The following is a 21,079-nucleotide window of genomic DNA, read 5'->3' as shown; positions in this document are numbered from 1 at the left end:
TGTGTATTGTTTGATATGGTCCGTTTGTTTCACTTTTAGCTTCTTTTGGTATGGGAGCTCCTGTGGCCTTAGTTTGGTTGCATATCTCACAATCTATATGCTTGTTGCACTCCTTGAACGTTATGTCTTCACTGTGTTCTGGCGTCTTATTAATAGTGCCAAAACAAGCATGTCCTAGTTTCCTATGCCACAGGTGAATGCACCTATCACAAGGCTTTTCATTCGCAATCATTGATATGTGTTCTGTCGGTTTCTGTGTTATATAAAACAGTGAATTCTTTAGCTTTCCTTGTGCACATATCCCATGACCTTTGCTTATTTTACACATTCCGTGACTAAACAGTACCTCATAACCCATGCTATTTAACTTCGTGACAGATAAGATGTTGTTTTCTAATCCTGGTACATATAAAACATCAGTCATGACAGTGTTAAGTATACATAACTTTACAGTTCCCCTCCCCAGTACCTTTCTGTGCGTACCATCAGCAAGTACCACATCCTCAGTCGTGGGAACCATAGTTTTAAACAATGTTCTGTCTGTTATCATACTGTGAGTAGCCCGAGTCTACTATGCACTCAACATTGTCTTTGTTTATGCAGCTTTCAGTCTTGCACTTGTCAGCACTCACCAGCTGCACATACGATGGCTTTCTCCCTCGTCCTTTTCTTTTCACCTCACAGTCCTTTTGTAGATGCGTATGTGAACCACATATATAACAGGCTTTCAGTCCAAAAGTTCTCGTACTTATGTCAGTTCTTTCAGTTCATCTTTCTTTTGTTTCCGATCCTCTCTCTCTTTTCTCTGCTTCCTTTCGCCTTTCCCATTCCTGGATCAGCTTTCCCGAAACATACTGGACAGTCAGCCCTTCGTATGGCGTTGCTTCCAATGAACATACTACAGAGTCCCAGGAACTATTCAATGAAGAGAGAATGATATATACCTGTTGCAATTGCGTATGAACTACATTCCTTTCTTGCAATTCAGCAAACAGCTTCTTAATCTCCAGAAGATGTGTAGACATTTTTACGTCATCATGCAGTCTCATTTGGTATAGCTTTCTTGCCAGATGTATTTTGCTGCTGGCTGTTTTTCTTATGTGCACCTCGTTAAGAGCAGTCCATATAAGCCTGGCTGTCGGCCTATCTTGAATATGAAGCAACTGTGAATCATCAACTGCCAAGATGATAAATGACCTTGCCTTTTCATCCATACGAATCCACTGCTCCGCTGGCGGCACGGTTGGGGGTTCATGTGTAACTACTTGCCATAGATCCTCCTTTGTCAGAAATGCTTGCATCCTCAAACGCCAACTTAAGTAATTCGTTTCTGTCAGCCGTTCCAGAGGCACGCCAGCCGAAAGCGAAACTGCCATCCTGTCTACAGCTGCTTTCCACGTCTCCACACACACTGAACTTTGATTGCTTTTCTCTCCGAGCTCTCTGAATTATTTCCTCGGACAGTCTGGGTTATGCCTTTGGATAATCTGGGCTATATCCTTGGGCAATCTGGGCCCATAACCCTTGTTGGCAGCAATGAAATGCTGAAGCGATATGCCCAAAGAATAAGGCGCCAAACAATCCAGAATGCCCTCAAACGTAGAATAACGACGGACAACAACAGTTATGTATAGATGGATCTTTACTGATCCCTAAGACAAAGGTTACTTGATAATACAATTCTCTTACTCCGACTAACATCCCCGACACCTTGAGATTTGTCTCCCAAGGCTTTATAAACTTTCGGTTCAGTGCCAGCTGCAGTTTGTCCTTGGACAGCTGCACAGTTTTAACCCATTACTTGTCTTTCTGGAAACACTTCACTGTCCAGAAGCCTACATGGGAAGCCCGCAAGCAGGACCTGAGCACAAGAGCACTCTCCCCCTCCTGTAGTTTCCAGCAACTGGTATTTGGAAGCATGCCACCTCTGGCCATGGAGGCAGAGCGTAGCTACCCCCCCTCCTCTGACAGTTCCATGGGTTCATCATCAGGTATCAACCCAAAGGGGCCCTCAAGGGGGCCATCAGCGTTGGATTCAGGGTGGGGCTGCCTGCTCCCCAAGGTCCTCAATCTGTGACGTGTACAGTCTGCTATGCTTAAACCACTCCACTTAAGGAAAGGTGGGCATGGTCAATTAAAAACATAGAGCACACCTAGACATTTGCTAGAATATACAGTACTTCACATCCCATTGTATTATCTTGTGAAAACTGAGACACTACTCCTGTCCACGGGAGACTATTCTGCAGAATAGTCAGTGCCATTATTCCACAATTGGTTTTGGAGTTTTTTTAGTGTAACTTTTGCACAGTGTTGCTGTACTTCACATATTCGCAGAAACAGATACAAAAGAAAATGGTTTACAATAGAAACTTCACTAAAATTGCAAAGTAAATTAAATATATATAAAGTGACTATCAGAACTGTATCAACTGTCTTAATAATGTTGCTTCTTCCCTGCTAAAACAAGATCAGCACAGCACATGTCTTGTTTCTGTTATTTGAGCTGATTGCAGGTGTTGCCACCACTCACCATATGCTCAGAGGCACGTTACCAAATTCTTCCAAGGTACACAGGAAGTAGATTGGACTGTGAAAGACAAAACCAAATTGTCTTTGCATTTTTACAAATTTTTAGGGCAATAAAATATCTCAAGAGAGGAGGTCAGGTCTCCTGATCCCCTGGTACATTCATTGTAGCTGCCCAATTTCCCTGCTTTTTAAAGTTTGATAGAAATATATATTGGCTATAGGTACGTTCTTAAACTGCAAGGGTTTTTTTTTTTTTGCCTATTAGTGAATTTCTCTGCTTTTTAAACTAGGAGGTAAGAAATAGAATCTTGTGCAAATTTGCTGAGAATGGATTGACATGATTATTGAGTTCAATGGGATTTACTCCTCTGCAATCATGCTTAGGACAGGTGAAACGGACCATGGGAGGATGGGAGGAGGAAGGGAACAAGTGGGAGGGGGAAAGGAGGGGAGGTTTGATTATTTGCTTAGGATAGGTGAAATTGACCATGGGAGAGGAGAAGAGGGAGGGAGGGCTGAAGTGGGCAGGGGAGGAGGAAGGAAGGGAAGAGGGGAGGAAGGAAGGGAAGAGGGGAGGGGAAGAAGAAGGGAGGTAGAAGGGAGAAGAGAGGGGAAGGAGGGGAGGGGAAACAGGGAAAGAGAGAGGAAGAGGAAAGTTAGGTATGATCATTTGCATGCTTATTGAGTTCAATGGGATTTATTCCCAAGCAATCATGCTTAGAATAGGTAAAAATGACCATGGAAGAAGAGGAGGGGGATGGGACAGGAGAGGGAAGGAAGAAGGGAGGGGGAAGGGATTGGAAGGTGGAGGAGCAGAGGAAGGGGCAAAGCGGAGGGGATAGGAGTGAGGAGGGCAGGGCAGGTTTGATCATTTGCATGCTTTTTGAGTTCATTGGGATTTACTCCTGTACAATCATGCTTAGGATAGGTGAAACTGACCTGGGGGAGGGGGGAGGAGGAGAAGAGGTATAGAGGGGAAGGTGGAGGGGAGAGGGAGGGGGAAGAGATTGGGTGGGTGGGCACTGGGCAGAGGGAAAGCCCCTTTCCTTTCCAAAAGGAAAACATTGTGAACAGTATCATTCTTTTTCAGGGTTTTCCCCACCTTTTTATTTCACAGCAGACACATGTAGTCTCTCCTCCAAATTTATATCAAAGTTGTCACTGGCCACATCCACGCCAGAGCTTTATTTCACTTTAAACAGTCATGGCTTCCTCCAAAGAATCCCAGGAAGTGTGGTTTGTGAAGGGTGCTGAGAGTTGCAAGGAGACTGTTATTCCCCTCACAGATCTACAATTTCCAGAATTCTCTGGGAAGAAGGGCTGACTGTTAAACCACTCTGGCCACTGGAGCTCTGTCAGGGGAATAGGAGTCTTCTCTCAGCACTCTTCACAAATTACATTTCCCAGGATTCTTTGGGGGAAGCCATGACTGTCTAAAGTGAAATAAATGTCTGGCATGGGTGTGGCCCCCTGATTAGGCAAGCCAAACAGTTGTAAGTCTGGCTTTTAGAATATTGACGGTTCTTACTAAGCATGCCCGACACTATAATAGACTTCAATGTTAAATTTATTAAATTAATTAAAAATCAGCCATGCATTTTTTTTAACTTTTAAACTGCAGAACATGAAGGGGCAAAGTCAGTAATAGGATTACAGGTACTCTGTGATCATGACTGATATTTAATTAATTTCAACAAATTATGAGACCACTGACAGAAAAAGGTCCAACAGGGGTCTGGATTTTCCCCCTCTTGATTTACACTTTGAACTCTCAATTCTCTCTGACTGTTTTGTGTATTGCCATGAAAACTTAAAGGGTTGTTAAGCAAGTGTTTCTGAGTTCAGGACTATACGTTTTGTAAGCTTTTGTTTTGAAATGAGCTTATGGGAAGCAGCAGAATGGCATGGGGGCATTTTCAATTTAACATTGCGAAAAGCAAAAAATCCATGATGGCTATGGTACACAGCCATGTGTAATAAAGTAGCTTTGAGTCAGCTCACCCTGTGCTTACTAGGCAAACCTGCTCTCAACTTATTTGGAAAACAGGGCTAGCATCCAGCTCCCTATCCCTCCCCAGGGATCAGCACAGTTTGCTTGTTTTCTGTCAAACCCCACTCACTCACATAAGTAATATGCACCCAGTGTCTAGGCATGTAGGAAATTACAACAGTCCCCAGAGCTTGGCATATACACACTTCAGACCTCAACAGCCAAATTAGACAAAGTTTATTAAGGATAAAAAAAGAAAGGGACAAATTGACAAAGCAGAAGGTTGCTTCAAGAAAATAAATGAAAGTAACATTTTAGTTCAAGGCTAGTTATCCTATTTTTAAGTATCTACAGTTCAGCTTCTATTCTCCTTACAAGTAATACAGATGATAAATTGCAGGTTTTCTGATGGTTGGTGAGAGACAAAGACTGACACAGCCTGAGCGCTATTGTCCATGCACAGGTAACCTCCAGGCTGGATTACTGTAATCCACTCTATGTGGGGCTACCCTTGAGGTTGGTCTGGAAGCTGCAACTGGTGCAAATGCAGCGGCACAACTGTTCTCTGGGGCAAGGTATTCTTAACATGTTACCCCACTGCTGAAAGAATTGCACTGACTGCCCATTGGCTATCGGGCCAAGTTCAAATTTCTGGGTTTGGTGAGAAGAAGGAAGTAGACTGCCTTCAAGTTGATCCCGACTTATGGTGACCCTATGAACTGGGTGTTCATGGTAAGCTGCATTCAGAGGGGGTTTACCATTGCCTTCCTCTGAGGCTGAGAGGCAGTGACTGGCCAAACGTCATCCAGTGAGCTTCATGGCTGTGTGGGGATTCGAACCCTGGTCTCCCAGGTCGTAGTCCAGCACCTTAACCACTACACCACACTGGCTCTCGGGTTTGGTGTACAAAGCTTAAATATAAGCTGCCTTGAGTTTGATTTTATCATTGTAAAGTGGGACATAAATGCTGACATAAATATACTTAATTTAATCTTACATGTGGGCAGCCAGGAGGTGACAGTGAACTATAACAGCAGCTGCCTTCTGAACTGAAAACCAGTGAATTTCCATCAGTGCAAATGGTAAATCTGTTATGTTGCAGAGTGACATATGCTTCTCTCAGTGGGAAATAAAAGAGCTCAACCTGTAAAACTGATTCTCAGTATCACTGTGCTACTTAGGGCTGCTTTCTATAGAGAGAGAGAGAGAGACACTCTAATGGGGTCGCCATAAGGAAGAGGAGTGAAAGAACAAACAGTTGCAAGCTGATATATGTAATTTGGGGTAGGGAACTGGTAGGCCTTCAGATATTATTGCAACCCAGCTCCCATCAGCATGGCCAGTGGTCAGGGATGATAGGAGCTGTAGTCCAGCAACAGCTGAAGGCCACGAATTCTCTATCCCTGAAGTGGTTTGTCAAATCAGCAATATGTTCATATCTAAAGTAGTTAAACACATCTGAGTGCTTACTTATTAGCAACAGTATAGTTTTTCCTGGATTGGAGCTATTCAAGGCACAGGATCCTACCAGAAATCACCCTTCACACAACTTCTACGGAGGAAACCACTGGAAACATCAGAGCTTGTTTCTGAGTAAATATGAATAGGATCAAGCGGCGCACCTACTAACAGGAAAACCTTACTGCACTTTTGCAAGTTTTGCTCCAGGGAGCGGGGCAGAAGTCCAGCCGCACTGTTTGCTCTGTTGGTTTATGGCACTTCAGATTTGTCACCAACAAAGGGAGAAACCAGACCAAAGGTAAAAACAAGTAAACCAGGCGGACTAAGATGCGTTTGTTTCCATAATGTTCGCATGCACTAGTACTTAAGACCGGAAGCCTCTCTGTGTATAACCCCCCCCCATCAACTTTCCTTCCAGATGCATAAGAATCTCCCTTTTTGGAATAAAATTTCCTTCCAGATTTGTCACCAAACCCAGGCTTTATGTATTTAAAATGCAAAATGACCAGCCCAGCCGTCAGCAACAAAGCACAACTACACAGCTTCTAAAGCACACTTGCCCGGGAGTAACTCCCAATTACTTCAGAGTACACGTGACGAGGATCAAGCTGAGAGAAACAGAATGAGTTGTGATTCGAGGGCGCTTTTCATAAAAAAAAAAATTCTTGAGACACGCAACGGGGATAACGGGGGAGAGCTAGTTGTGTTTCGTCGAGAAATGTCACTGTTTAAAAACACAACTTTCTCACAAAGTCTCCTCACTCTACTGCATTACCTTACAAAGAACGGTAGTAATTTCTGGGTACTGAGGTAAAGGCTCCGCCTTCATAGGATTTCTTACATAACCAGGCCCGCATTGGGTGTTTCGCTTTCTCTGTGCCGAGTACTCAAGCGTTGATAGGCCGGGCCCGAGGCTGGGTTGGAGGAGGAAGCGGGGGAGTAGAGAGAAACTGAGCACATGAGGCAAAAGGAAGATAAGACAGGGAGCGAATGAACAAAGGCTGCTTGCCTGGAAGGACCGCGGTCTGGTGAGGACGCGGGTGGGGTGAGCTAACTCGACGGTACACTGGGCCGCAGACTTTTGGCTTCAAAGACTTTTCCTCTTTCTATGCCAAGACGGACGGGGACAGGGGACGTGAGGTTGTGTTAATAGGCATGCGCGCTCTGGGACATTGTAACCGAGTCTCAATGAGTTAAATGAAAAGTAGTCACGGTGAAAATCGTATATATGTTTGCAGCCTGGTAACTCCCGAAAGACTAACAAAATGCTTTTAAACTTTATGCTCATTATGCCTCAGCATAAACATAAATTGCATCTGACGAAACAGACTAGCGCCTGCAAAAGCATATGCCGGAATTAGGGTTCCAAGGTTCAGGGCCTGAGACTGATCCTGTATCTTTAGGAGAAAAGAAAGTCAGCCAAGTGCAGGTGTTCTTGCAACACTGTAATGGGAAAACCACAAGGTGGAATTCTCCCTTCCCCCTGCAGAACTTTTCCACCTTCTGGTTTTTCCCATAACAGTGTTGCAAGAACACCTGCACTTGGCTGACTTTCTCTTCTCCTAAAGATACAGGATCAATCTCTGGCCCTGAGCCTGACAACCCTAGCTGGAATACATTTGTCAAGGTTGTAATCCTATATTCACTTTGCTGGACATAATCTCTGTTGAAATCAATCAGAGTTACTTCTGCGCTGATATGCATAGGATTGCATTTTTGTGCTGCAGTCCTAATCCCCAGACAGCTGAGCTGGCCTTAAGCAGTTGTAAATTATTTTTGCCCCAGCTTGCTACTGACACAAATCTTGCTAATATAAATTAAGCCCATGGAAGTTACACTAGTATAGAGGGCAAAAACGGTGTGTGTAAAGAGTGGGGAGAAGGGTGAACAAAGTTACATGCATCCATTCCTAACTCCCTTTATTCACTGCTCCCGCTCACAGAGTTCAGTATAATTTACGGGCACCAAAAATGCGGGTGTAACTGAATTCACCCTATAGGAGTTAAAGGAAGAGCAGAAAATGAAGGTATTTATACTGCTCTCAAAACTCCACGTCTCCCACCTGCCAGGAGCAGTTAGCTTTCAGTTTAATTTAACACAGGAGATACACCAGCATATATACCTGGTTAGAATTGTTCTGCCTGCATTACTCTATATTTCCTGTGGAGAAGAAACACTGGTGCTAATGTAATGTGTTGTGGCTTGCAGTGAAGTGTGACATAAGAAAGGCATGGTGTATCTTTAAACATTGTATGCATGTTTAGTTTAATGTAAAGCTTAATTTGAGAACCCTGATTGGGCCAGGATTTGAAGACCTTTGTACAAAAGGTATTTAAAGATTGGTTGCACAGGTGTGTTTTATGTCCACACTTCTTGTGTTGGCTACTGGAGACACGGGTGATTCCCAAACCAATTGTGACGTGTAGGCCTAGAAAAGTGAACCACTGGTAAAATTCAGTGCTGGATGGGGAGATGTAAATAGTATGATCTAGTTATTTCTTGTCATGACCATTGCTTAATTACTGAAAGGAAAAGTGACTGCCTATAAATCTGTCACATTTATACCTCGTTCATCTTCACGGAGCTTAGGGTAGTTGCCATGCCTTGCATAATGTACATGTCATGACTAAAAACAGTGTTGCCCTGTTTTTCATTTATTATTAATGATAATTAGTTTGTTCCTCTGCCAGGGAGGGTAGCCTATTATGTATACTTTTATTAGGTGATATTTTTGCTGCTGTTCTGTCTCCAACGGGCCTCATGTTGGGCTGTTCTCGCAGTAGAGGAATAGATCTAGCAAAAGAGGGGGCAGCCCTGCTTGGCTTCCCCTGCTCCATTCCAGTTATGTAAAACCTAACTAAGATTTCTCGCTTGGCATGCTGCATAGGCAGATGTATTGCCATTTTCAATAGTATGATATACATTCTAGGCTGAAGTACTAATATGTTTTATGGGACTGAGCCTTAGGTTGAATGAAGCTTTACATACTTTGTTGCTTACTTTACAGAATGTGTTTATAGATATTAATTATGACTCTTCATTAACCTGTAAGCAGGTGTGTAGTGTGGTATGATTGCTTTTATGTATTTCCTATATCCAAAAACTTAGCCGACTTTCTGCAGAGCTGTGCTCAAGTTGGGTTACAAAATCATAACATGCCACAGTGATACTGTCAAATGAAACAATGTCATAATGAAGGAACAACAATGAGAACACATTCTTCATTGGATGTCATATTTCTTCTGATTTTCTTTGGTAGAGGGGCCAGAGCTGAGTGGTAGAGCACAGGCCTTGCATGCAGATGGTCCTAGATTAAATCTCTTGCATCTCTAGTTTATTTATTTATTATTTGATTTATATTCCTCCCTTTCTCCCAGCAGGAGCCCAGGGTGGCAAACAAAAGCATTAAAAACACTTTTTAAAAAGCTTTCAAGATAGTTAAGAAATGTATCTCTGGCAATGGAGTTGGGATGGACATTTCATGTAAAGCCACTATCATCTGCACTATGCATTTAAAGCAGTATCATGCTACTTTAAACTATCATGACTTTCCCCACGAATCCTGGGAACTGTAATTTGTTAAGGATGCTGAGGGTTATTAGGAGATTACGGTTCCCTCATAGAGCTACAGTTTCAAGAGTTCCCTGGGAAGAAGGATTTGACTGTTAAATTGCTAAATTGTTGTTCTGTGAGGGAAATGGGAATCTTCTAACAAATCTCAGAACCCTTAGCTACAGTTCCCAGGATTCTTTGGGGGAAGCCATGACTGTTTAAAGTGGTATGATACTGCTTTAAATGTATAGTATAGATGGAGCCTAAGGTAGACTGTACTGAGCTAGATGGACCAATAGTCTCACTTGGTATATGGCAGCTTAAAATGTCTATATGGTAAAACTACATATTTGTGAAGTTGTTTTTAAATGCATGTTGAATTCTTATACCTTTTGTTTTGTTTTAAGACACTCAACATTTTCCTAGAGATCAGATTTGCTGGCAACATTATCAAGAGCTATGGCTTCTGCCCCTGGTGATGGGAAAGTTCAGGCTCCTTCAGCAGATCAAAAGAGCCAGGTTTGTTATTTCTGTTCAGAGACTGATTTTTACATCATGGCAGAAGCTCATCTGATTAGCTTTGATTACTGTATGGAAATGAAAGGAGTCCTGCCCTTCAGTCGTTTACTTTTCCAGTGCATTGGCAATGAAAACATGAGGAATAATAGCTTTCATGAACTAATACATACTAAGAATAAGAAGGAGATAGGGTAGCTCTGCCTCCAATGTAAAGCCCACAAGGCCTAGCAAGGCTCAATAGGATTCTTTTTAATTCTGTGCTGCTGACATTGAAAGACTTTTAAAGAAAGACGTTCAGATCTTTGCACGGATTTTTGCCTCATACCTGTACATGCTAGGGGAAAAGGGAAATGGAATAATGTAGCAGGTGAGCAATAAATGACTTATAAAAGATACCTTTAAAGCAGGGATGGGAGGGACATGATATTGTTGGACTGTCAACTCTAGCTAGCATGGTCAGTGGTCAGGGATGATGGGAGTTCTAGTTCAACATCTGAAGGGCCAGATTCCCCATCCATTATTTAAAGACTGGCACCAATCATTTCTGCCACATTTAGACTCCTTAATATCAACTGAGAATTACAAATTAAGCTTATGAAGGTACATTATAGTCAGAGTATACTGACAAGTTTTAAAGCTTGATCATTTTGTTTTTACATTGCATGTTTGGTAGTATCACTAACTGCAACAGTAGAATATTTCCAATGTTCTTGTAATATTTGCAAAAGAGAACTATTTTTCTCCCTTTCTATTTTTAACTTTATTTCTCTTGAAAGGTGTTTAAATTATACAAGTGCCTTTATTAGGTTTCCACCAAGTGTGCAAAGATAATAAAATAAACAGTAGACTACCTGTGTTTTATACTCTACAGGGCAGAGCTTGGAAAAGTTACTTTTTTGAACTACAACTCCCATCAGCCCTAGGCAACATGGCCACTGGATTAGGCTGATGGGAGCTGTAGTTCAAAAAAGTAACTTTTCCAAGCTCTGCTACAGGGTGAGGGGGTAAAGAAAAAACCAAGGATACTCCCTTTATAATTTATTGTGATATTCTTATAAAAGTATCTGTTACCTTTTATTTTAAGGGCCTGCTCCATTGTCCAATTTCAAATTTTAATACTGAAGAACTTGCAAAGATCCGTCAACAATGTAAAGAGGAAAGTTTCTGGTACAGAGGTATATTGCTTTGTTTTTAATCCAATAAGAAATATAACTGAGTTGTTTGGGGGAGGAGAGGGGTGTTTCTTGCAGCATTTGCATCACTTGTTTTATAGCTTGTTTGAGAATACTAGGTTTGCTTTGAGCATCTTTTTTTTCACAGCGTGAGTCCACAGCTTGCTGGATTATTTACCAATATGATTCATTGTTGCAGTGAGCAGAGATGAGAATTATCTTCAGTGGTTACATTCAGACATAGCATATTATTAAGGGAATAAGTTTAGGCAAGCCTTGGGCTTGTTGTTTGGGTGCTCTCCTCCCTTCTGCTTTGACACATTGGCAAAAATATCAAAAGCTTTTGTTCCATTTTTGACTCACTATGGTTTAGCATTAGATGTGAAGCCTAAACTGTGGTTAATCTTGACTATTGTTTGCTGAATAAACTACAGTTACGAATTATTGCAGTTTGTCTGGGTTCAGTCATAATGCTAAACTACAGTTAATTAAAACTGGAGGTGAAAACTTCTAATCTTCTTGTAGCCATGCTGGAAGGGGAAGGGGAAGGGCATGAGGTCAAGACTTTCCTAGGATCACTCCCACAACTATAAACCATGGTTTGTCATTACATCTAACCTCAGCCAATGGTCATATCTCAGTTCAATAGGTTGAGATGTGAATAGAAATTTTGGCAGCACATGCAGCCCTTTGCCCCCCCTTCACTGAATGAACAATTTGACAAGGAAGTCTAACCAATTCATTTGAACCAGGAAACTATGGTTACAACTTCAGAACAAGCTAAGATCTTAAGCCAAGATCTGAAAGTTTTAAGAACCTACCTTGTTCTGAAGCTGATAACCACAGTTTCCTGGTTCAGATGAAATGGGAAATCATAGTTAAGTAGATAGAGGGTTCCTGTGAAGGGAGGAGTGTAGCAGCTACTTGAGTGGGCTAAATATTTGCTCATATCTTATATTAAGCTGAGATATGATTGTCCAAACTTGGCCAATGTCTTTGAATATAGCAGGCTTGTAAGAGCTGCTTGCCTCACTGCTTGTGGCTAGTAAAGAACCTGATCCATGGAACCAATCTGGGAAGTTTTTAAAAATGTTTTTGATAATGTACTACTTTAGGTAACAAATGTAACTTCCGAAAGAGATGGCATAAAATATACATTTGAAGAACCAAAATCATATATGAACAGATATGGTGATCATTTTTTTATGGGCTTGTGTTTTTATAGACTTATTTACAAAGTCAGTGATTTCTTCTGTTTTTTCATTTGTCCACACATGCTGCCACGTGCCTCAGTCTCTTTTCTGTGTGCTGTAGATGCATATTGGAGTTGCATGTGCTCATCCAGCCCCATTAAACTGGATGGCTGGATATCACCTAATGGTTGCACACAGGTGTGCAAGGTTGGAGTTGGATCAAGGCTATTGTCTGTACTTAACATACATAAAGTGTGGGCAGAATTAAAAAGGCGGTTTAATGCTTTTGAAGAGAAAATGAAAAACTATTTAACAACCCAAAGTGTAAAATCTAATGTTCAGTGAAGTCAGCATTATAAGGATTTTACCTCAGAATTTCAGTTTCAGAAATTTAGTTGACAAGACCACATTTTAATGCCCCATTGAGGTTATGGGTGGTGGATAGATTAGAATTTATGCAAATGCTATAATTATTTGTTCCATTGTTTGCAGCTCTTCCTCTGTCACTGGGAAGTATGCTTATCACTCAAGGACTAGTCGCCAATGGTAAATAGCTTGTGTGTGTGTGTGAAAAGCACATGGAAAACATTTTAGAACCACCAGTTGTTTACTGCTTAAGAACATAAGAACATAAGAAGAGCCTGCTGGATCAGGCCAGTGGCCCATCTAGTCCAGCATCCTGTTCTCACAGTGGCCAACCACTTCAGTTTGATAAATGCTGGAGGAAATAAAATAGATGCTGCGGTGGGGGGAGCTCAATCTGGATGAAGTGTCAGCTCATAGGGTTAAAGATATTCCACAGATCCTGTGAAATCTATGGGCCATTTTCACACATTACTATGTAGAGGCAAGCCCAGAATTGCCATTGACTGCATCTCTGTGTTGTGTGTATATTCAGTCACGGCTTTCTGATGAGAGTGTATGACCTGTGTTTACCACATTCACATTTTACATTTTTAGTTGTATGCTTAATATTGTATGTGTTCACTTAAAATGTAATTTTTTTTACAAGAAAAGTGAAATGTGCTGTCTTTGTTGGGTATGGTGACATAGTTAATTTGATGGCCTGGAAAAACTTGTTGGGAAGTAAGTTGTTTGTGTGTTTTTAATGGGGTACAAATATCCTTTCAGTTTTTTGCTCACACTTCTTCTAGATGTGTCTAGACCAGGAACACAGACACAAATGCACAGAAACAAGCTCACAAGAAGGATGCAGATTTCTCCCCCTCCCGGCCCACTTACCAAATGGTTGATTTGGTGAGCAGGTAGAGGGAGTAATCTTTCCTTCAGTTTTAGTACTGGAATGGGAAGAGAATCTGAAACCTACCCATTCCACCACCATGATATCCCCAGATCACTGCTTGAAGAATTGAAGCTGTAGGAATCTTGCATACTGAAGGTGTCCAAGTGCCATAGAAGTGTTCTAAGTATAAGAGAGTGGCAGGCACCTTTCTGGATGTGGAGCTACTGCCACTTGTGGGGGTATTTAGGGCACTATGGGACCTCCCCCAAATGCATAGAACAACTTGGCACAACAACAGTAGGGAACAGAAAGTGGCATTAAAAATTAATTAAAATGCTGCATCTGATAAATTTTGAAGGGCTGGGAAGGAGGGCCAATATGTAATTTCATTTTTTAAATTTCCCTATTATCTTGTCTGGCTATGAAAAAAAATCACCAGTATTGGCAGCTAACATTCTGAATCTATACATGTCTTTTCTGAAGTAAAGCTTACTGATTGCAATAGGGCTTGCTCTTTCATAGTATGCTTCAGATTACATCCTTCATGGGTTCTGTTGCCACGGGCACCTTTCCCTGCTGCCTCCCTCATTATAACATATATATTGTTGAATAGTTGCTAAAAAATTAAAATAGCAGTTGTGCAGTAGAAAACTTAGGGTCATTCTGGACCTCAAAACAGATAGTTTTGCACAACTGTGTTACATGATTAATTGATGGCATAAATGGCTTTTCCTAATAATGACATTTTATTCTAGGTGTTCTCAAACCAAACCCTAAACTTGGATCATTCCCTAAAATAGCACGTAAGTCTAAAAATTATTTGCAAAGTTGAAGCAGAAAAGATAAAATCTATTCATTTTAATTAATGTAGATTAGCGCATGCAAACTTGGTAGATATATGGAATTTAACATCATCTGGCTTCTGAGTGTCAGTTTTCAGCACTTAAAGCCATTTTGTAGACCATATGGCTACAGAGAGAACTTTAGAATCATGTTGTATCTGAAGGATCTTTGTTTGGTACCAGACTCCCTACTGGCCAACCTCCTGCACATCTTTGCTTTCTACTACTCAGGTTGTTGCCAAAAAAATATATATTGTGCTGTAAATTTATACTGACCATTTTATATAGTGCATAATCATGAATTACCATAATTAGGGGGTTTCTTTGTAACAGAGCTGGGAGGACATTCAAGTCCAACTCTCCTGCAACTCAGGAACATCCAGCTCAAGTAAACCTGTGCAGCCCACACCTTTGTACAGAACTGGAATGTAACTGTACAGCAGGGGTGGGGAGCCTCAGGCTTGGGGGCCAAATGCATTCCTCTAGGATTCTCCCTAGACCACTCTTCTCCCAGATCACACTCCTCACTGGTCCTAGCCATTTAGGAGCCCCAGCTTAGTACCAGCCATTGGTTCTATGGGTAAACATATCAAAATCCTCCGATGTAGCAGCAAGCGTGCAGCCTATTGCTGCATACAGGAAGCTGTGAACTGTGGCATTAACCAAGCACTAGCATTAAGAGTAATAGAACAGGGTATTTCTAACTTCCCACCACTTACCGCTATACACATGGGAATGTCATCAGAATGAAGCAGCAGTTCTTTCTGGGTTTCCTTCTTTTCCAAATGAGTGTGAACTAGCAAGGTACAAATCTGATCTAGAGAATGCTCTATAATGACTGTACTACTTGTCATGAGTCCCTACCGTCAAGGCACAGGAATCATGCGTCGGAACCAAACCCCACCCTTAAGGAAATGGGACTGGAAGCGAAAACATACCAATTCAACCCTGCCAAGGCTGTGCAATCCAACACCAACCCTGCAAGGTAGAAGGTAGGCTGCCACCACCCCTGTTACTGGTCCACTCAGAGCCAGGGGATCTCTGAGCCCAGGCAGTAGGTAAAACCAAGATCCTATGAGGCAAGAGCCACAGTTACACTCCTTGCCAGGAACCTCTGGTTTAATACCTCAATTTAGAGTTAAGCTTTTAACTTCTTTCTCCCTCTTTGGTAGTTACGTGACTGAGATGGTCAAGGTGCTGAATTCAGAACCACCCTTTCTCTCAATGAACATACCAGGTTAAATAGAAGTAGCTTTATTAAAATATATAAGTGCACATCAAATGTATAGCAGCAAGTAATCCTTTAGGACCATACACCCAAACGGGTTTTGGTACAAGAGGACTCACAGACACAACAAGAAAATAACAACCTTATCTAGCCTAATACTTACACATGAGGTAGATGGTTGCAATGACTGCTCTCCTAAGAAAGGTTGGCATCAGAACAAGAAGAATGGAACCCTGCGTAGTTGCCTCCCATAGGCAACTCTTAGGGAACCAGGAACCCTTTAGGTCAACTTCAGGGAACAAAAGCTTTGGGATTCCAGCCCTATACTTAAGGGAAAGGATCCTAACGGTCCCAGATTAATTATCCAATCAGGAATGGGCTGATGTAACCCCTTTCTAGATGTTTCTCCCTTTTGCGCACCTTCAGGCCCCCCTCCCAACTGTGTTTCAAACTTCACAGGCCAAGAATGACCTTGAGTGCTAGGCACTTGCTAATCAGCACAGATAGCCAGGTGTTCGTGTTTAGGCTTCTTCTTAACCATCCTCAGCTGGAAAGTGAAACTCAGGATTTTGCTTTGTCAGAGGCCTGACTTTTCCTAACTGTAGAATCTCCCAGAGCCCCTTGCTTGAGCCAAGATATTACTTATGAGATTTTTAATAACTCATGAACATATACAGGTTCATGACACTACTTATACATAACTTTATAGTTGTTATGTAACACAATACTTCGATCTCTCTTTACAGTTGCTGGTGCCCTGGGCTTTGCTATTGGGACAATGTCATATATAAGAACTTGTCAGAAGAAGTTTGAAGATGCTGGTCTTCAACCGTTTGGCCCAGGATGGAAAAGGTTTGTTGGGAATATAATATGTACCTTTGGTTTGTATCAAGGAACTAGTGATAAGATTAACTTTGTGGTATGAACACTATCTGAAAACCCACTCATAAGTCACAAGGGCTTGACAAAAATGTCACTGATTTTTCTCATTTCCCCTGCATCTGCACTGATTGGGGGACATTCCAGAACAGCACTGAAAGTGACACAGGGTCTGCAGATAAGTGGGTGAAAATTGCCTCCCCCCCTTCTGTTAGTGGAAGATTCCATTGGATCCAGGGTCCTTCTATTCACAGCAGAGCATCTTAGGATCCAACACAAACTGCCTATCTGCAGCACACTGGAGTTATGACCACACGGAATCAATTTGTGCAAAACACCTTATCTTTCCACATGTAGTTAGATCATGTGCAAATTTCTGTGTGAAAGACAGAGCAGATGACATTTTTGGCCCAAGTGCATTGAGACCCAGAGTGAAGTTGGAATGTCAGGTGCTAAGCTCCCATTATCCCCATGTGAAGATCTCTAGATCTTTTTTATATACATAATTCTTTGGAAGAATGCTTGGTACAATGTTCACTTTTTTCATAATTTCCTTTCAATGTTCTTAGACACTGTCCTCATATCTGCAAAGAATGCAAAGCTAAGTTTGAATCAAGCGCATCGGAAAAATCAACAGCTTCTGTTTCTTGAAACAGGTACACATCTTTGAAGTTCTAATAAGATTTTAATCATTTTTTTAAATATTTCAGTTGGTCGATATCTTGAAAAACCAGCAGAGAATTGCTATAAACAGTAGAAAGAATTTTGTGGGTTTTTTGTGATGTTTCTAATTTTTGTTAGTGCTACACTAAGTGGTTGGCATCTTTGTTGGAGGGGGCAAGTCAGAAATACTTTCTTCTCCTTCACAAACTGTATTAAGTGGGGTTATCTTCATGTCATTGCTGTCTTTCCCTAAACTGCTCACCTACCCATGTTTTCTTGATTTGCTCTGAAGGCAAGAACATGAGTATGACTGGCTGTTGTGTGTGCATTAGATCATAATGTAACAATAATATGCACTTTCAAGTATTCTCCCAGAATTAGATTTCAAATTAACAATGGTTTTAGATGTAACTGAAGAAGTGATGACAGTTGAATGTGCAATCACTTACATGATCGAAGGGGAAAATTGTGTAGCCTGCATCTATTAGTGATTCATTTCCCCTTTTAACTGTTTCCTTTCAAACATGTTGCAAAACTTAATTCTGCATGTGGCACTTATTCAGTGCTGCTGCTCTAACACAACATATGAAAATTAGTTTAGAAAATTGGCCCAGAGTATTGTCTGAAGGTGCATGAGGTAACCTTCTTGTTGAAGCTAAGCCATTCTAGGTCTGATCAGTGCCTGCATGGGGGCCCACCTAGGAACTAAATATATGAAACCTTGGGTAGAGATAGAAAGGCTTGGGGGGAAATTGGGGGAAAAGTCCCCTCCCCATTTTTACAGGTTTTTCTGGGCCTTCACATCTCTAGGCTTGGGTTCCATGATAAAAGAGGGATGGGAGACAAATGTAAAAAAATAAAAAGCTTATTTTGCTCATACTACATTATTCAAACAATGCATAATGGTTGCTTTTACAGCTCATCAATCAAAACCTGCAGTGTTGCAAGACAACTTACTTTGTATTTGTTTAAATTTTTAGTCAGAAGAATGTTTAATAAAATGCTACATTTATGAGACTACTCAATTTTATGCTAACAACCTTTAAACCATAGGCTGTAATTACTGTGTTTCTTTACTTGAGATAAAGAGGACTCACCAGTCAAACTTTACCATTTGAACTATAGGGAAAAAATCCCTATAGTTAGGACAGAGCTTACCTCCAAAACCTTTATGTATTTGCACTTGAACAGCAAAGCTGGTTATATCCCTTTAATGAGTACTTTTCTCTTGCAGATAATGTGGAAGAAACCATTTTGTTATGGTAGCTGCTCTACACAATGATCTCACAATTCTGAAGAATCTGCTGTCATTTGAACTCCCTCATACGTTTTACATGAACTTTGAAAATAAAAGTTATTTTGCTTTGTATGTTGCACATTCTGCAGCACTAAACTGAAGATGAAAGCTAAAGGTTCCCAACAACTTACAACAGTATGACTGCCACTGCAGTGCTTAAGTGCTTAATCTACTCTGCTTTCAGGCTTGGATCTTATCAGTGCAGTTCAGAGTACCTGTCAAATAGCTAAACTTGCTAAGAAGTTTGACCTTATACAGCATTTGTTCTGTAACTGATGTATATAACTTGTTAAACTGAATAAACCAATCAATATATCATTAATATAAAAACATTTAAGGTGTGAAGAAATGTTTTTGTTTATCCAGTATAGATATACTAAGTTGCAAGTTAATACAGAAAGCTACTGGGACAGTAGTTTTTAACCTGTTTTGGGTCATGGACCCCTTTGAGAATATGATGAAATCTATGGACCCCTCTCCCCAGAACCATGCACATAAACATGCATGCACAAAAATGTGCATACAATTTAATTGCTTTGGACACAGTTTTTTTTTTTTGCATGTGGCTTATGGAACCCATGAAGGCCATCCATGAACCCCCTATAGGTCAACAGACCACAAGTTTAGAACCCCTGTACTAGGAAATAGTATTATTAGTGAACTTCACACTGATTTAGGACGATATTCTTTCTAATAAAGGGGATCATGATATATGCAGAGGTGATTCCTCTAACAAATAGTGGTTGTTTATGATGGAGCAATAGGAATTGCATTGAGATCTGTGACAATATGCATAATAAGTGCATATTTAAATAAAATGAAGAAGCTGCCTTTTGGGAAAGACAGAAGAGGGAGTAACTTATGAAAATCAGCCTTTACATTTTTCAGAAGCAGGAGGACCTAGATACAAAGACCAAATACATACACTAAGAGAAAGTTATAATACACAAGTGCAATTTCACTTCTGTTCATCTAGCAGTGTCAGCTGCTAAATGGTGTATGATTGGAGAAGTTGGCCTGAACATCTACAGTACATAGTGACAAGCACTGTATTGCTAAAAAGTGCTAATCTCAACTTCCATGCAAACTTTCCCTATCTATTTTAAAGTTTCATTTTGCACTGTAGTTTGTTTTGCCTATTTGGCAAAGAAAAAAACAACCCAACTTTTATTATCACATTCATATAAAATATTAGGAATAATCAGCATCTAAGGCAAATATAGGGAACCTTTGGCCCTCCAGATTGCTGAACTAAAGCTCCCATCATCTTTGGTCATGGCTATGCTTACTGGAACTGATGGCACTTGTAGTTCAGCAACAGCAGGAAGTCCAAAGGTTCTCCACACCTCATCTAAGACCTCAAGAATGTCTACCCCACTAAGGCTTTAGGCCGCCCTTCCCCTGCTACTGGGAACAGCCAGGAGCTGCAAACTGTTTGGCTTCCTGAATAAGATGCCTTGCCCTTTGATATTAGAGAGCACTCCATTTTAGGGCATGGTTACTCTCTCCTATGTCACTATGAAACATTTTGAAAGAGAACAGTTACAATCACAGCAGCAGATCTAACAAGTGAACACTCCCATTATCTGGTAACCTGCAGGGTAGATTACTGCAATGTATTTTATGTAGAACTGCCTTTTAAGACAATTCAGACACTACAGCTAGTGAAGAATTTAGTAGCCAGCTTATTGAGTGGAGCCAAAAGGTTTTGAGCATATGACGCAATTTCTGACCTGACTACCAATTATATTTTGGGCTCAATTCAAAGTGCTGGTTTTTGCCTGTAAGGCCTTAGGGCCTCAATAGGCCAAGGGCCCTGTCCCCACATGAATCAGCCCAAACTCTACAAACTTCAGCAGAGGCCCTTCTTTGCATACCTCATCCAAAAAAGGTGCAGAGGGTAGTTGCACAAGTTCCCATTTTAAACATTCAGCCAATCATCAAGCATTCTATTGCCCATTCACTCCAGCATTTACTCCCCCTCCTCTTGCCCATTCACCCATTCACTCCCCCTCCCAGACTTGGTCAAGTCAGCCCTCCCCACCACCACCCCCAAGCTGTGGAACACTCTTCCTAGGGAAACACATCTGGTACTATTGTTGTCAGTTTTTAGGCACCAGGCTAATATATTTTGATGTACCCAGGTTTTTGGTGGCTAAGTTAGCCTCTACTGTGCTGCTCACTTGTTAGTGGGGTGGAATAAGAGTTGTCCGTACCTTATTGTTGGAGGAACATTTTACTTATTTAAGCTATGACCTGCCCTTCCTCCCAGAATGAGCCCAGGGCAGCGAACAAGCAACAGAACACTAAACAAACAAACAAAAAACCAGTAACATTGTAAATGTTAGGAATGTTGTGCTGTATTTTCTTTTACATTGGCTTTTAATTGGTTGTATCTTTTTGGATTTTATCTTTCTAAGCTACTTTGAGACTTTTTGTATAAACCACAGAAACAACATACCCCAAGTCTTTTTTTAAATCATTGCTGCCTTGAATACCTGTTGTAAG

General features: G+C 41.1%; 2 protein-coding genes across 7 annotated transcripts in view; one reads left to right on the top strand and one right to left on the bottom strand.

The window, feature by feature from the left end:
- Positions 1-16,034, bottom strand: part of CWH43 (cell wall biogenesis 43 C-terminal homolog) — a 56,331-nt gene extending 40,297 nt beyond the window's left edge. The window contains exon 1 of one of the 2 annotated variants that reach the window (XM_061583303.1): positions 15,896-16,034. The gene's annotated coding sequence lies outside the window, so the exon portion shown is untranslated. Of the gene's footprint in view, positions 1-6,758; positions 7,122-15,895 lie in introns of those variants that run through there. The other variant, XM_061583302.1, reaches the window with a different exon arrangement.
- OCIAD2 (OCIA domain containing 2) lies at positions 6,840-18,903 on the top strand. 5 transcript variants are annotated; one of them, XM_061583307.1, is made up of 8 exons: positions 6,840-7,011; positions 9,943-10,054; positions 11,139-11,229; positions 12,912-12,965; positions 14,418-14,465; positions 16,479-16,584; positions 17,181-17,267; positions 18,509-18,903. In XM_061583307.1, the coding sequence occupies exons 2-7, from the start codon at positions 9,995-9,997 to the stop codon at positions 17,260-17,262; spliced, it is 441 nt and encodes a 146-aa protein (XP_061439291.1). In that variant the 5' UTR covers positions 6,840-7,011; positions 9,943-9,994; the 3' UTR covers positions 17,263-17,267; positions 18,509-18,903. The 5 variants fall into 5 exon arrangements, with proteins under 5 accessions (XP_061439291.1, XP_061439290.1, XP_061439292.1 ...); XM_061583306.1 differs by having other exon boundaries at positions 6,840-7,028; XM_061583308.1 differs by having other exon boundaries at positions 6,840-7,044.
- Positions 18,904-21,079: the final 2,176 nt, after the last annotated feature.

Source organism: Rhineura floridana, chromosome 9, assembly GCF_030035675.1.
Source record: "Rhineura floridana isolate rRhiFlo1 chromosome 9, rRhiFlo1.hap2, whole genome shotgun sequence".
NCBI classification, from domain to species: Eukaryota; Metazoa; Chordata; class Lepidosauria; order Squamata; family Rhineuridae; genus Rhineura; species Rhineura floridana.
Note: the sequence above shows the minus strand (reverse complement) of the source record. Positions and strands in the feature narration are given on the sequence as shown.

Excerpts from the sequence above, each read along its gene's own strand:
- OCIAD2 (XM_061583307.1), top strand. The coding sequence starts at position 9,995 with ATGGCTTCTGCCCCTGGTGATGGGAAAGTTCAGGCTCCTTCAGCAGAT. Across the intron at positions 11,230-12,911 it reads GGAAAGTTTCTGGTACAGAG|CTCTTCCTCTGTCACTGGGA; the intron begins GTATATTGCTTT and ends CATTGTTTGCAG. Across the intron at positions 14,466-16,478 it reads ATCATTCCCTAAAATAGCAC|TTGCTGGTGCCCTGGGCTTT; the intron begins GTAAGTCTAAAA and ends CTCTCTTTACAG.